The 17641-nt window shown below is 34.6% G+C and overlaps 1 protein-coding gene across 5 annotated transcripts in view; it reads left to right on the plus strand.

The window, feature by feature from the left end:
- VPS13B (vacuolar protein sorting 13 homolog B) overlaps positions 1–17641 on the plus strand; it is a 793535-nt gene that overhangs the window by 312724 nt on the left and 463170 nt on the right. For all 5 annotated transcript variants that reach the window (XM_060128467.1, XM_060128455.1, XM_060128456.1 and 2 more), the window contains exons 20-21: positions 3801–3910; positions 10016–10163. In XM_060128467.1, coding sequence (XP_059984450.1) covers positions 3801–3910; positions 10016–10163 — 258 coding nt within the window. The remainder of the gene's footprint in view (positions 1–3800; positions 3911–10015; positions 10164–17641) is intronic.

Here is a 17641-nt window from a genome sequence, read left to right on the forward strand (position 1 = left end):
TGTAATTTCCATTTTTCTTTAAAATGTGTTCTTTGCTGTTACTTTCTCATTGTTTGTTCCCCTTCATGATTGCATACTTTTTTATTTTAAATGTTTTCTACATAGCTGTTTTTTTAAAAAATATTTATTTGGTTGCATTGGGTCTTAGTTGCGGCAGGTGGGCTCCTTAGTTGCGGCTTGCCAGCTCCTTGGTTGTGTCTCGCCAGCTCTTTAGTTGTGGACTGCGAACTCTCAGTTGTGACATGCGTGTGGGATCTAGTTTCTGGACCAGGGATTGAACCCAGGCCCCGTGCCTTGGGAGCGTGGAGTCTTAACCACTGCGCCACCAGCGAAGTCCCCATAGCTGTTTTTCTGTATTCAAATATCTTCAGTGCTTGAAAGTCTAAACTTGTTTGTTCTTTTTTCTGGCTCTTGCTCACTTGCCTTCTGCAGTGCTTGCTGATTTTTTTTGTTATGGAACTCATTCACAGATCTTAATTTGTGGCTGTTATGTTACAATGAATTGGAGACATCTCTCAAAGAGAAAAATTTATTCTGCATTTTGCTAGTGGCTATAAGGATATTCCTCAGCAAGGAAATCTAAAGCTCATCTACCTCTCTTTTCTGTTGTCCCCATTTTGAGAATCCCAGTTATATTCTCCCTCATATCACCTGCACCTGTTTTTTAATGTTCCCTTTTCAAAAGTCTTTTTGGTAATTATTTTGGTGTTTACGTCCATGTTTTTAAATAACTTGGCTTCTCTTGCTCTTTTTTTTTTTTTTTTTTTTTTTGCATACGTGGGCCTCTCACTGTTGTGGCCTCTCCCGTTGCGTAGCACAGGCTCTGGACGCGCAGGCTCAGCGGCCATGGCTCACAGGCCCAGCCATTCCGCGGCATGTGGGATCGTCCCAGACTGGGGCATGAACCCATGTCCCCTGCATCGGCAGGCGGACTCTCAACCACTGCGCCACCAGGGAAGCCCTCTTGCTCTTTCTTGATTGTTCATTTTACAGCATTATTCATTGCTATCTTACTGTGGAAAATGATAATTGGCTAACTTTTACCCTCTTCAGCGCCCATCACACATTCCTCTTATGTACCCATACCCCCAGTAATCAAATGTATGATATTGTTGTATTATACATTTGATTAATCAATGAATTCATTTTTTTCAGAATTTACATAGTTCTGTCTAGATATTATTCATGGTATGGTCATGTTTATCCTATGGTTAGTTATCCTTTTCTTTATAACATTTGTTTTTCCTGTATTTATTAATTGTTTGTTGTTTCTAAGTTTTCCATATACTTGTCACTAATTCACTATTGTCATCCTGGGTCACTTTTTTCCTGTGTTGGATCCTTTGTCTTCTGGATCCCAAAGTTTTTTTCTTGTGGTAATTCCTTCTTTTGGTGAAATACATTCTTTATTGTTAACCATGTATTATTTTGGTGTCTTTAATATTTATGTGATATTAATTATAAAATACTGTGGGTTCATGTGACAGCAAGCAGTTCATAGTAATTTAAATCTAAATGTAATTTTATTTCTGTATATGGATTTTAGAAAAGTCTTTTAACTTTTATGATTGAATTATGTATTCTTGAATTTAAATGAATTTTTGAACTCTATTTAAATGTGTTCAACACATTTCTTTAAAATAAAAAGGATTTGATTAATAGTCTTTCATATTTCAGGCCAAATTCTGTTTCTCACCTAGTAACATATTTTGATAGAATGAGTTGTTTAAAACAAGAACACTATTCAAATTAGCTCTTGCTATATATACTCATATATCTAGATACTATATTTTTGTTAGTTTGTGAAGTTGATAGTCTCTGCCATAGTAGAGCTGTTAGAATTATTTGAAAACTGGATATAATTTTGGGAGTCTTATTTTATTTTCCTTAATATAATATAGCATGTTAAGCCTTTATTCTGTATATTAGTGGTATTTGAGAAATAGGAGAATTTAGGTTCTTATGAGGAATCTGCATTCTGTTACAGGAAAAAATATATATTAAATTGTATTTTCCAATTGACTTCAGTTATGATCCCTCCGTTTTGCAGTCATCTTGTATTTAGCTTCTCCCCATCATTCCTTTCTGATATGTGTATTTGAGTGAATCATTGCTCACTAGCACATGCTTTGTTACATGGAAGGAGGGATTGCTTATGTTGTCTCAGCATGTTGCCTAGGAATCTATACCGATTTGGGGTTCCTGGGAGAAGTAGCAATGTAAAGTAGAACAGGAGTACACATGGCAAATTTCATATGAAAATTCTGTGCAAAGCTTTGAAAAAGGAGGAAATTTCTCTTTTGCTTGCTTTGTCTCCTCCATCCTTGTATCTCAGTCTCTTTGTGGTTCACTTTTCATAGGACTTGGTATTAATACTAATTGTACTAGCTGTTTTAATTATCTGCAATATTATAGAACAAATGGGCTTTTTTCAACTAACCTGAGAATCTGTCTACCATTTATTGTGATTCTTTTTTCAGCTTCTACTACGTGGAAGGTACTTTTTCAGATGCTGGAGATACAGTTGAGAGCAAAGCTGACTAATACCCCTTCCTTCATATTCTGTACATCCTAGTGGAGCTAATACTATTTTTATCAAAAAATATATGTAGAAATGAAAAATCTTATTTACAGATATACATGACCTGCCCCACATAAATTAAGAATGGGATATCCTGCTTTAGTTAAGTTTATGTGAGCTACTTTTTATTAGAGAGGGACAAAAATGTTTTAGTTAGTAGGATGGAATTGCAACTTGTTACACTTCAGTCTTTGTGTTTCATGTCAGAATGTTAGCCTGCATTTCATCTAGGCAGCTCTCTCTCTTTGCTTCTGAACATTTAAAGCTGTAATTTACAGTGATTTATTAAGTGGTTATAATAATGCTTCCTTTAATATCATGAGTTAGTTCTGTAATATAACCAAAAAAGGGAGATAATATTCCCTTCTCATGGCCAATATAGAAATTGCTGTTTGCCTAAAAGATAAACTTTATTATTATTTTTTAAAAGCAAATGCACATTTAATGAGATATAATTCACATTCTATAAAGTACATTATTTTAAAGTGTAAAATTTAGTGGTTTTTAGTATATTTGTAAGGTTGTACAGCAATCACCATTTTCTAATTACAGAACATTTTCATCACTCCCAAAAGAACCATATATCTACTAGCAGTTATTTCCCATTCTTTCCTCCCCCCAGGCCCCAGCATCCACTGATCTACTTTTTTCTTCATGGTTTTGCCTGTTCTGGCTATTTCATGTAAGCGGAATCGTATAATACGTGGTTTTCTGTAACTGGCTTGTTTCACTTAGCATGTTTTCAAGGCTTATCCATGTTATAGCATGTATCAGTACTTCATTCCTTTTCATGGATAAATCGTTTTCCATTGTGTGATTCTGCTACATTTTGCTAATCCATTCAGCAATTCATCATGGACATTCATGTTTTCCCACTCTTCGGCTATTGTGAATAATGCTGCTATGAAAATTTGTGTACAAGTTTTTGCGTGGATATTTGATTACAGTTCTTTTGGTATATACCTAGGAATAGAATTGTTGGGTCATATTGTAACTGTATATTTTGCTTTCTGAGGAAATGCCAGACTGTTTTCCATATTATTTGCACTATTTTATGTTGCCACCAGCAATGTATGAAGGTTTGAATTCCTCCACATCCGTGGCAACACTTACTGTTGTTCATCTTTTTTATTATGGCTCTCCTACTTATTGGTGTAAAGTGACATCAAGCTTATTATTTTTAGGAGGAATGTAACAATTTAAAAATCTTGTTTTTTAGGTGCTGTACTTCTTTGTAATGTACAAGGACTAGCAGTTAATATTGACCCTATCTTATACACCTGGCTTATTTATCAACCTCAGAAGCGAACCAGTAAACATATGCAGCAGGTGAGAAAGTTTTATAATTCTCTAAATAATTTTTTTTCTTATTTGTTAGAGTTATATATTTCTTCTGTTGATTTTATTTATGGAGGTACCAGAATTCTTCTACCCCTTTCAAGCAATTCTACTCTTTAATTTCTGTACAAGAAATTACAGTTCAAAGTAGAGTTGCATTGATTGTTAAAGGGACTTGGTCTACAATTGCTTGTAAAGCAGATACTTTAGAGAGACTAGGTTAGGTAGTCCTATTTTACTGGCTTATTTTCCCTCATAGTCCCTACATGTTTGTTCTCAGAGTGTCCAATACATAATAATTGCTTAGAAAATGTTAGCTTTCATTTTCATTATCTCTACATTTCTTCTTCATCTGTAGGTTTATTCAACAAACATGCATTGAGTGTGCCTAACTCAGTATTGGGATGGTTGGTGCAAAAGAGTTGGGATATGTGTGTGTTTAAAGGGGTCTAAATTACAAAGCAAAAGGAGCTAATTATAGTCCCCTGAATACTTACGTGTAATTCTCTATGTGTAATTCTGACAGATGGGTTTTATTATTCGTATTTTAAAGATGAAGAAACATGCTTATTGAGATTAACTTACCTATTTTCACACATCTAGTATATCTCAGAACTAAGAATTTTTTTTTTTTACATCTTTTTTTTTTTTTTTTTTTTTTTTTGCTGTACACGGGCTTCTCACTGTTGTGGCCTCTCCCGCCGCAGAGCACAGGCTCCGGACGCGCAGGCTCTGCGGCCATGGCTCACGGGCCTAGCCGCTCTGCGGCATGTGGGATCCTCCCGGACTGGGGCACGAACCCGCGTCCCCTGCATCAGCAGGCAGACCCTCAACCACTGCGCCACCAGGGAAGCCCTTTTTTACATCTCTATTGGCGTATAATTGCTTTACAATGGTGTGTTAGTTTCTGCTTTATAACAAAGTGAATCAGTTATACATATACATATGTTCCCATATCTCTTCCCTCTAGAACTAAGAATTTTTGAGGCCAAATTTATGTGATATTGAATTGCATTTTCCCATTGACTTAATTGTAATTTTGTAACATTCTACTTGGAATAGCTTTGTATTTTTTTTCTGAGGTAACTTAAAGCTAATTTATAGGAGAAAAGTGTATAATTTTATATTTACATAAGAATATAAAAATTAACTAAAAAAGTTCAACCCGTGTCTCAAGGAGCATCTTTTTAAAAGCTTTTCTTCATTTTGTCCTAATTTCATTTGAAACTTCTGCCATCCCTTCTCCATTTCATGCTTCCTTTTATCAAATACATACAGAATACAGTGCAGTATTCTAGGTACTGGGGCTATAGAAACAGAAATCGTGGTTGAGAATATCCCTTCCTCTAGAGGTATTTAGTGTATTTGAGAATGTGAAGGAATGTAGTAGTAATGCCATTCTTGGTACCTCCCTTGGTATCCATAGGGGATTGGTTCCAGCCCTCCCTCCCCTGTGTATACCAAAATCCACGATGCTTAGGTTCCTTGGTGTAGTACAGTTGGCCCTCTGTATCCTCGGGTTCCAGATGAACAGAGGGCTGACTGTAATTGCTATGTTAGATGTATTTACAGGAGTATATGAAAACATAAAAGGAAACATTCTCATGATCAGGTGAGGATGGGTGTTAGAAGGAGGAATTGACAATTGAGCTGAGTGTCATAAAAGTAAGCCAGACAAGGAAGGTTGTTCTAGACTAAACTGTGAGCAGAGGCAAAGACGATGGAGTAACTTGGCAAGAAAGGGACCTTCAGTGTTTCCAGGCTAGAGCCAAGTGTTCTTATAGACACTGGTAGAAATTGAAAACCAATTCATAAAAGATTTTATTTGTAATGGTAAGTGTTTGAGACTTTATCCCAAAGGGTACAGAGGAAGTATAGGAACTAATATAAATAGACTTGGATTTTACCCTTTATCCCAAAGGGTACAGAGGAAGTATAGGAACTAATATAAATAGACTTGGATTTTAGAAAGTTTAACAAAATATGGAGTATGAGTAATGGAGAAGTTAAGACTAATGGCAGGGACAATTTGAGAAAAATTTAATTGTAAATTTTTTTTCTTACTGAGATATAATCGACATATAACAGTATATTAATTTCAGGTAGCAACATAACAATCCAATATTTGTATATATTGCAGAATCACCACTATAAGTCTAGTTAACATCCATCACCACACATAGTTAAATAATTTTTTCCCTTGTGACGAGAAAATATTTACTCTCCTAGTAACTTGCAGATATACAATACATATTATTAACAATAGTCATCATATCGTACACTACGTTTTATGACTGGAAGTTAGTACTTTGCCTTTACCCATTACACACACCCCTCCCCCAATCCCTCTGTCTCTGGCAAACACCCTCTCTTCTCTGTATGTAGAATTTGATGTTTTGGGTTTTTTGGGTTTTGTTTTGTTTAGATTCCACATATAAATGTGGTATTTGTCTTTCTTTGTCTGACTCAGCAGAATGGCCTCAAGGTCCATCCATGTTGTCACAAATAGCAAGGTTTTCTTATTTTTTAGGGCTGAATAATATTTCATTGTATTATAAATTTTTCATTGGTTATTTTATAAGTGATGCAGTTATCTCCAGTACACCATAGATATCCCTGAATGTCAGGTAGCGTTCTAGTAGCTTAAGTAAATTATACATTTGTTTGATTGATACAAGTACCTTCAAAGATTTTGATTTTTTATTTTATTTTTATTATATTGTTTCATAAGTATTTTTAAGTTAAATATAAATATTTCTCTAAGTTCAAAACTAGTAGTTTCATTTAAAAGATAAACAAATAAATGCCCATAATCCTAATCATTCAGTTACAAATAATATTGGGATAAATATCTTCATATTTGCATTTTTCTTTAATTATTAACTTAGGATATATTTTTAGAAGTGTAACTAGTAACTTTAGGCATGTGGTTTAGCATATTTTAAGGCCTTTGTAATATTGCCAGTTTGCTTCCAGAATTGGTGTACAGTTTATATTTTCGTCAGCACTTTATAGTATTACTATTTTGCCACAGTTCAGCATATCTCAAAAATATGCTTTAAAAATGCCTTTAATCTACTATTTCAGTTCTACATTTTCTCCAACATGGAAAATTGAGAGTATAGTTGAACCCTATGACCTTATTGCCCAGTTTCAACACCTATCAACCCATAACTAATCATCTTCACTTTTAAAATCTGTTGTGTGAAAAAAGGCTAGTATTCAGTAGTGGTGAAAATGTAGAAAATGGATGGACTCGTATATTACTGTTGTGAGTGAAAATTAATAAATTTGTCAGTGTCTAATAAAATTACACATGACCGTAGCCTGTGACCCCAAAATTCCACTTTTTGATAGAGCTGTGTTCTTACAGTGACATTCATATGAGCCTAAGGAGTCATGTATAAGCCTGTCCTTGCAGAATTCTTTGCAATGGTGTAAAATTGGAGACAACCTAAATGACTGTCTCTAACGAAGCAGATAAATAAAGCATGGCACGTTAACATGATGTATTATTTTTTTGTTAAAAATTATTCAATAGGTTTTAGTATGGAAGTCTCAAAATTCTATTTAATGCAAAAATCAATTTCCCAAGGACATATGCAATATGAGAGTACTTACATTTTTCCCAAACCACCCTGCATATATTACATATTATATATTATCTATTATATATCACATATTATATATAGTATACATTATATATAAACTATATATATGGCATATGTGTAAGTAAATATGGGTGTAAAAAATTAAAGGATTGTATCAATATAATAGTGATTGACTCTGGGAGGAATGGGCAGTTAGCAATCAGAGGGGATTTTAGCTTTATCTGTAATATTTTACTTTTCTCCTTAAAAAAAGCAAATATGATAAATTGTTAATTGCCAGTAATTATTGGTTATAATGAAAATATGGATGTTCTTTTATTCTTCATAATTTCCTATATTTTTACATTTATTAATAATAAAGGAAAATTTTATAGGAAGAGGGACAAAAGTCTTTTTAGGTATTTGGGGACCACGGGATATTGATGGGGCAACAATAGGACAGATATGGGACTAGGGTACAATGGAAATTTGGGGAATATCCCATACCAGAAGGCAGAAGAATGTAAGCAGAGCAACAGGCGGTTGCTAAAAATAAATGCTCCTTCTTTTGATATTTTTGACTGGGGTATTCATATTTCCAAAAACGCACCAGGGAAGCCCTAGAAAGGGTTTTTATTTGGCCTTTTACTGTATTTTTACCCATGTGAAAATGCACCCAGAGTCTCAACCACCAAAAGAAAGATTTTTTTGTTTGTTTGTTGTTGGGTATTTCCAATATCATAGCTTCCATCAATCTCATCTTTCACCTATTGTGCGTGAATTAAATATCACACTATACAGCACGGAATTTTTCTGTAATCACATATTATATATTAATTTTGGTTCTAAACTTGGTCCTAACTTCTTTGAGTGCTTCATCAATTCCAGGTTTGTAAATGATGTCCAGGAAATTCAAGGGATTATGGAATCACTAAGCGTTAGAGCACAAAGGGATTTTCTAGTAGACATCTCCACCCCCTTGTTTTATAGATGAGCAAGTTTAAATTAGACTCAGCATTTCTTATCTAGCTCTTAAATATTATTTCCTATTTAGATTTGTAAAAATATTATCAGTTTGACTAAATACTTAACATGAAAGCAGATATTCTTCATTGTGGTGTTTCCCACAATATAGTTAATCTTTCATTTTCTCATTATCAGTTTTCTTGTCCTTTTACTCACCCTAGGGAACAACTTGTAAAATAATTTGGCTTTTTTTCCATTATATTATATGGTTATATAATGTACCTATGTTCTCATTGAAATATTTATTCATAATTTAAATAATATTAAATAGTTACCATAAGTTGGGTGAAACTTAAAGTTGGATCTATAAAAGTGTGGATGTTGTAGTGTTGAGGGTAACATTAGACCACACTCCAGCCTAACCAACCCGCTTCAGATTCACCATCTGATGCAGCTGTATCACAGTTATCATCTGTTGTTTCCCAAGCTGCAATTTCCTCCTCAGTTTGTGGCTAAAACCCAACATTTGATGATTGTTTTCCACTCAGTTCAACATTGATCTTTGATCCTGAAGAAAACTTAAAAATAACTTTTTTTTTTTTGGCCAAAAATCTGACAAGATTGTATTGGGCGTCATCAGCAGTAACATCAGACTTTATTTCAGTGAATAAAGATGAAACAGCTGCTTTATTGTCCAGCTCAGCACTCATGCATTCAATATAGGATCGTAATGTTTTCCAGCTTTCTCTAACTATAGATATTTTTCTGTGCTTTCTAAATATGCTGTGGATATCACTTTGTCAGATGCAATATAGAGATTTTCAGCAATTCTCAAAAAAAATTGGATTGTCCATATTAACATGTACCTAATCAGTTTATAGAAATAGTTCCCTAAAATATCATTTTATAAGGATAACTTCATTTACTAGTGATCATAATTTTCAAAGTTAATTTTAGTTTTGATTTGCCTCTAACATGTTACCTTTATACTTCTTACTAAAATTTATGTTAAATTTTAATTAATTCCAAGCTCTCTTGGTTTTTGCACAGAATTCTAATTTAAAATTGAAATTGTTAAATGTTCCTGTGTGAGTGTGTGTGAGAGACAGTGACCAAGAGGGAGGGCAAGAGAGATTGACTGATTCATTGATTTAAAATAATAAAGCCCCATGTATAGCATGGGGTATGTAGTCAATTATAATATCTTTGTGTGGTGACAGATGATAACTAGACATATCATGGTGATCATTTTGTAATGTACGGAAATATCAAATCACTGTGTCATGCACTTGGAACTCACATAAAGACGTACCTCAATTATACCTCAATTGAAAACAAAATATGTAGACACTGGGGGAAAATTTATCAAAATGCTAATGATGGTTATCTCTGAGTGGGTGGGGATTATGGGTGATTATTAATTAAAAATGAGTAAAGCCTCAACCACAACATGCAATGGACTTTCTTCAATGATGCTGTGTTTAACCTTCTCTGCTTAAGAAATAGTAAATAATTCAGTTTTTCATTTGACTCTCTCCAGCAGCCTGTGATAGCTGTTCCTCTTGTTATGCCAATTAGCAGAAGGAAGGAGGATGAGGTGTCTGTTGGAAGTGCACCCTTGGCAAAGCAACAATCATATCAGGCCTCTGAATACGCCAGCAGCCCTATAAAAACAAAAACAATAACAGGTATGTGTCAAGAATTCTAAAGGATCTGTGATTTCACCTTACCTCTAAGCTAAGAAGTTATCCAGGCCATAATTTCATGAATGCTGCCCAGAGACACAAGAATCCTGGAATGGAGACAAAGGACTTTATTATCTATAGCATTAGCAGTTACCGAAGTATTAGCATTTTTTTGTGTCCCTGCCCTAGGCCTAATTCCTACAGGATGGCACGAAGAGGGCCAAGTGATACCTGTATACAGTGGATTATATTACAGGAGAGGAACCTGAACTTTATAATGGGTAGAAATTATGCCTGCCATTTTCTCTAGTGGGAGGCCCTATATGTACCTTACAAGACTGTAAGCAAACCTGCTCTTTGTTCAGAAGGAAGACAATATCTTTGTCTTCTGAGGCTGTACACTGTACAGATATCCTTGAAAATAGCATTGGAAATAAAGGCATTGACTGCCTCTACTTGTAAGACAGGCAAAAACACAAGAGACCCATGGAAAATCATCTCCCAATAATATCATTATATTCCTTCTTAAAGTGAATTCTTGCAGTCTACCCTACATCTCAGTCTTCTTTCCTTCCCCCTTCTATTTGTTAGCTAGATCACCTATGCAAATATAAAATATATTCTTCCATAAAACAATTTCTTTTATTTCCTTTTGTGTAATTAAAAACCCACTTTTTTATTGTTTTATTTATTAAAAAAAAATTTTTAACATCTTTATTGGGGTATAATTGCTTTACAATGGTGTGTTAGTTTCTGCTTTATAACAAAGTGAATCAGTTATACATATGCATATGTCCCCATATCTCTTCCCTCTTTTGTCTCCCTCCCTCCCGCCCTCCCTATCCCACCCCTCTAGGTGGTCACAAAGCACCTGGCTGATCTCCCTGTGCCATGCGGCCGCTTCCCACTAGCTATCTATTTTACGTTTGGTAGTGTATATATGTCCATGCCACTCTCTCACATTGTCACAGCTTACCCTTCTCCCTCCCCATATCCTTAAGTCCATTCTCTAGTAGGTCTGTGTCTTTATTCCTGTCTTGCCCTTAGGTTCTTCATGACCATTTTTTTACTTAGATTCCATATATATGTGTTAGCGTATGGTATTTGTTTTTCTCTTTCTGACTTACTTCACTCTGTATGACAGACTCTAGATCCATCCACCTCACTACAAATAACTCAATTTCGTTTCCTTTTATGACTGAGTAATATTCCATTGTATATATGTGCCACATCTTCTTTATCCATTTATCTGTTGATGGACTAAGATCAGGAACAAGACAAGGTTGCCCACTCTCACCACTATTATTCAACATAGTTTTGGAATTTTTAGCCACAGCAGTCAGAGAAGAAAAAGAAATAAAAGGAATCCAAATCGGAAAATAAGAAGTTATGATTTCATTTTAAGTAGTGTTTTAAATTTCTAATGTTTTCCCTTAGATATTCAGATTTATTCCATATAACTCATATATCCCCAACCATATTAAAAAAGGTTTTATATTTTCAGTAACTGGAAAACACTTACTGAATATCTATAATGGGCAAGACTCTGTTGTAAGTAATTTTGAGGGTAGGAATATTAATAAGACATGATCCCTGCCCTTAAGGAATTTAAAATATGATCATATACACAAGGAAGTTCAAGCTAACATTTGTGGTTTAGAAGAAAAGTTAGTTTCCTTACCATATTTATAAACAGCAGCAGTAAAAATGCTAACATACATTTTTGTGGAGTTTTATACATAACTATTATTCTGTGTTCTATTACTTTTCTTAAAATAGGATGTTATGTTTATTTTATGGAATCATTAGACTTCCACCTGTCAGTATCCACAGCCTTTTGATATGTTGAGATTTTCTTTACCAATTGATAAAAATGCTTTTGCTTATTTTTTGTATTATAGGAGGATGATCTGTAACTGGTATTGATTTTTTAATATAAAATTAGATATTTCCTTTCGATACCATGCTAGGTTTCAGACTTTAGATCTCTTGAACTGGTAGGTTACATAATGGTTTATAAATATCACCTCTTAATAAGATAAAATAAATATCCACTAAGTCCACTAAGTATCAATTGATAAAAATAAGTTTAATTTTATATGTATATTAACCACATATTCTGACCTCCTGCTTTACTATTTAGTCCAGTTTTTTAAATCACACTTGATAATTGATGTAAAGTAATTGTTAAGGATGACTAAAGATGACAGAAAATACTTATGATTTAAATGAAATTACATGACAGAATGTAGAAAATATCATAGATTTTAGAATGCATTTGCTATGCATGGAGAAGTTTCATAGATAAATTCACATCTCGTATCGGTTACCTATCAATTCATGAATATCGGTTAATATCTGAGATTTATTTTGCTTTCATATACTTTCCCACTTAATTATAAGAAATTAATATTTTATTTTGAATAAATTAAGAAAAACCCCAAACATAATTTCTCATCAGTAATTATTACTTTATAATCTAAAAACATAAACACATTATTCTTTTTTAAAAATTTTATTTATTTAGTCTTTAAATTTTATTGGAGTATAGTTGATTTAAAATGTTATATTATTTTCAGGTGTACAGCATAGTGGTTCAGTTATACATATACATATATACATTCTTTTTTAGATTCTTTTCCCATATAGATTATTACAGAATGTTGAGTACAGTTCCCTGTCCTATACAGTAGGTCCTTGTTGGTTATCTATTTTATATATAGTAGTGTGTGTGTGTGTGTGTGTGTGTTAATCCCAAGCTCCTAATTTATCCCTCCCCCCCACATTTCCCCTTTGGTAATCATAAGTTTGTTTTTGAAATCTGTGAGTCTGTTACTGTTTTGTAAATAAGTTCATTTATATCATTTTTCAAAATTAGATTCCACATATGAGTGATATCATATGATATTTGTCTTTGTCTGTCTGACTTACTTCACTCAGTATGATAATCTCCAGGTCCATCCATGTTGCTGCAAATGGCATTATTTTGCTCTTTTTTATGGCTAATATTCCATTTTAAATATGTACCACATCTTTATCCATTCCTTTATTGATGGACATTTAGGTTGTTTTCATGTCTTGTCTATTGTAAATAGTGCTGCAATGAACATTGGGGTGCATGTATCTTTCCAAATTATGGTTTTCTCTGGATACATGCCCAGGAGTGGGATTGCTGGATCATATGGTATCACCTCACACTGGTCAGAATGGCCACCATGAAAAAGTCTACAAACAATAAATGCTGGAGAGGGTGTGGAGATAGGCGAACCCTGCTACACTGTTGGTGGGAATGTAAATTGGTACAGCCACTATGGAGAACAGTATGGAGGTTCCTTAGAAAACTAAAAATAGAAGTAACATAGGATCCAGCAAATAACACATTATTCTTTATTTCAAATTACAAATGTGAACTGTGGTTCTTTGCATTTGAGTTGTGGATATTTGCTTTTTCTGTCTTTAGTGTTTCCCCATCTCTAGAACCCTTAGGTTATATATCCTGTAGGTATTTTCCTTATAGGTGAGGATGTCTGTGTATCACCAGATATTTACTCAAGCAAGCATAACAATGAACAGTTATCAAATTGATGCCTGTGCTTGCTTGTTTTTGGACTGTGGGCATTTGTAGAAAGTAAAAATCCCTGGGTATAACATTTCTACTTTCTGACCAATGTATCTTTGCCTCTTGGATGCCACCATTTTCACTTCTTTGGAAAGCTTGTTGGTATTGTTCTCTCTTTTCTTGAGAATGCTCTGTACTAATCATTTTCTTTATTTAGAATTATGTTTCAAAATTTTCTGTTTTATATTTAATTAGAGTATACAGTTCCTGTTTTGGTTTTAATTTAAAAATGCTTTATGAGTCCTTTGAATTTGTATCTACTTCTAAATGTGGTTATCACTATTTTAATTATTACTTACATTGTATCATAAGCTATAATGAATTTCTTAAGGTATTCATAGCCTTTTACAAACCTTTTTTCTTGTTGTTTTTGTTTTACTTTTACCATCTTAACCTTTTTAAGTGTACAGTTCAGTTGTGTTAAGTATACAGATGGTCCCCAACTCATCATGGTTTGACTTACAGATTTTTGACTTTATGATGGTGTGAAAGCAATATGCATTCAGTAGAAGCCATACTTCGAATGTGAATTTTGATCTTTTCCCAGGCTAGCGATATGAGGTGGGATTCTCTGGTGATGCTGGGCAGGGGCAGTGAGCCACAGCTTTCAGTCAGCCATGCAACCATGAGGGTAAACAACCAAAACACTCGCAACCATACGACCATTTTTTTATTTACTCTCAGTACAGTATTCAGTAAGTTACATGAGTTATTCAATTATATAGTATAAAATAGGCTTTGTGTTTGATAATTTTGCCCACCTGTAGGCTAATATAAGTGTTCTGAGCACATTTAAGGTAGGCTAGGCTAAGCTCTGAAGTTCAGTAGGTTAGGTGTATTAAATGCATTTTCAACTTCAGATATTTTCACTTTATAATGGGTTTATCAGGACATAACCCATTGTAAGTTGAGGAGGATGTGTATTCACATTGTTGTGAAATGCACGTTTTAATTTTTTAACTGAATTTTACAAGTGGAGAAATGTGTTAATTTATGCTTGAATTCTTATTAAAATAATTTTTAATTTTTACATTCTCAACCTAAGGTCCAAAGTTGGTCTTAAGTTCATCCCCAAGTTATATAGTAGTATTGGCACATGAAGACTGAGGCTTGGTGATATTGCACTGGGCTTGATTTTGCTTTTTAATTATTCATCAAGAAGCAGACATTCTCTTCCAATCTCAATTAACCAATCTTAAGTAGCTGGCTGCAGGGGGAACATGTGCTTGATGGCTGGAAATGTGTTGACAGCAGAACAGCACTGTTTCAGTGATACAGGCACGTAGGGCAGGCCAAGCCAGAATAAAAGCATGTTTCACATGAAGATAATGTATTATCACAAAATTCTAAATGATCTTCTAGAGAATCTGTATATCCTTCAAAACAAGGAAACCACTAAAAACTATGACATCTGTTTACCCTATGTTTTGGAAATGTTATGAACATTAAATTGGAACTCTTGATGAAAATGTCTGTAATGGAGATGAAAACTTTAAAAAGCAGGATCCTTCATAAATGATAGCTCTTTAAAAAATACTAGCCATTTTTATCTTACATGTTTACATATTACCTCTTAAGTCTAAAGCACTGTAAGTACATAGTTAAAATACTAGAAGGCCTTTTAATTTGACTCCTTAAATAATACCAAGATAATAGTAAATGAACACCTGATAATTGATGTAAATTTTAGTAGATAATGCCACAAATTAAACGTATAAAACTTTAGCTTCTGACTGTGATGGAAGAACAGGGACTAGATTTATATTCCTGTTGTAAATAACTAATAAACTGGTCAAAATATATGGGAGAACAAAAAAAGTTTCTAGACATCGGACAGTAGGCAGTGCAGTACTGTGATCCCTCGTTAAAGGGAAGCAAATGAGTTGAGCCCTAGGATTATCCTGGCTTTTTTGGCTGAAGGCACATTCCAGACCACAGAGCAGGGTGGGATGTATCAAGCTGAACTCAGCTGTCTTGCTGAATTGAGGTTTAGGGAAGCAAAGGGATTGAAGTATAAGGAAGCAGAGATGACTGGAAATTATGGGACAGAGTTTCAGAGAGAGAAAGCTCTGCAGAAAAAGAGCTTCAAAGATCAGTGATAGATTTCTCCTTGAGTATTTGCTGAATAGTAAGCTGTGCCTGAATAGGATGAGACTCCACAAAGTTGGGCAAAGGATGACCAAGGACCTATGGTCTGAATGATTCCCAGAGCTCACACATGGCTAAAAGGCATTCAGGTTCCCACTGTGCTTAGTTCACAATTCCAACTGACCATTCGGGACACTCAGTGAAGACCCCAAAAAGATGACACCTCAGTATTGGAGCTAAACTTTCCATAGAGTAAAGCCTACCTAGACTTACCTTAAACACACTTTAAAAAAGCCTCTGAAGAAACCAAAACAGTGAGTGAGTTTACTGCTGGCCAAATGAAGCTCAGTGCTATTAAGAGGAATACAACAAGATCCAGATATGTAACAACTTAGAAGTCACAGTGTCAAGCATCCAACCCAAAACTATTAGAGATGCAAAGAAGCAGGCAACTTTGACAAGGAGGAAAACTAGCAATAGAAATAAACTGAGAAATGACAGATGATAGCATTAGCAGGTATATTAAATACTTGTACATTAAAACAGGTACTATAACTGTTCAGATGTTTGAGGAAAGATGAATACAATTTGGAGAGAAATAGAAGATATAAAAAGGAACCGAGCCCAACTCTAGAGATGAAAAATATAATATCTGATATCAGATACTCACTGGGTGGAATTTGCAGTAAAGTAGACATTGCAGAAGAAGAAATAATAAACTTGAAGACATAGCGATAGAAACTTGCCAAATTGGAGCACAAAAAGAATAAAGGGGAAAAACGTACAGAGCTTTAGTGAACTGTCGGATGATAATTAAGGTAGTCACAGTAGATCTCACTAAAAGTTCATATTTGACTAGATACTTGAAGCAGGTGAGGGAGTGAGGCATGTAGATATCTGTAGAAAACTCATATAGGATTATATGTATCTCCAGGAAATTGGATACATATAATCCCACATACCCCTTCACTTAATAACTAAGGAGACTGAGTCTTTAAGAGGTCAACTTACCCAAGGTTAGAAAATATATATAGATATATTTTTTTGCCATACGCGGGCCTTTCACCGTTGTGGCCTCTCCCGTTGCGGAGCAGCAGGCTCCGGACGCGCAGGCTCAGCCGCCATGGCTCCCGGACCCAGCCGCTCCGCGGCATGTGGGATCCTCCCGGATCGGGGCACGAACCCGTGTCCCCTGCATCGGCAGGCGGACTCTCAACCACTGCGCTACCAGGGAAGCCCCAGTTAGAAAATACTTAATGGTACTTTTTAAAAATGTAATTTCTAGGTTATAATAGTCATTTTGTGATTATTAGCTGCCTCTTTCATTCCTTAATGGCATAACCAGCCCTAAAATGAGGTCTATGTAAAAATTCCTCTCAAAAACCTAATGTATAACCAGCCAACTTCAGAGTATCTTTTTCTTTTTTTTTTTTTTTTTTGTCAAAGGAATTGTTCTAAATTTTCAGCCCAGTTCCATTGGACTAAGCTAGTTAAGAATTTTGTGTCAGAGCTACCAACATGAATATACTGGGAAACAACTCACCTCTGTGATGAGCGTGGAGGTTCTGCCTGGCTTTAATCGGGTGTCACTTCAATGGTTCAGTTCCTGGCATAAACTCCAAAGGGAAACACTACTCCTGACACGTTTTTTCTTCCCTGATATGTCCTTAAATATATCCTGGAGTCATTCATGCTTCCAACAAAATTAAATTAAATATTTATTATGTTTCAGATATTTAAAGTTTTTGTCTAGCATATGGAAATTCTATTTTAT

Source organism: Lagenorhynchus albirostris, chromosome 17 (assembly GCF_949774975.1).
Source record: "Lagenorhynchus albirostris chromosome 17, mLagAlb1.1, whole genome shotgun sequence".
NCBI lineage: Eukaryota > Metazoa > Chordata > Mammalia > Artiodactyla > Delphinidae > Lagenorhynchus > Lagenorhynchus albirostris.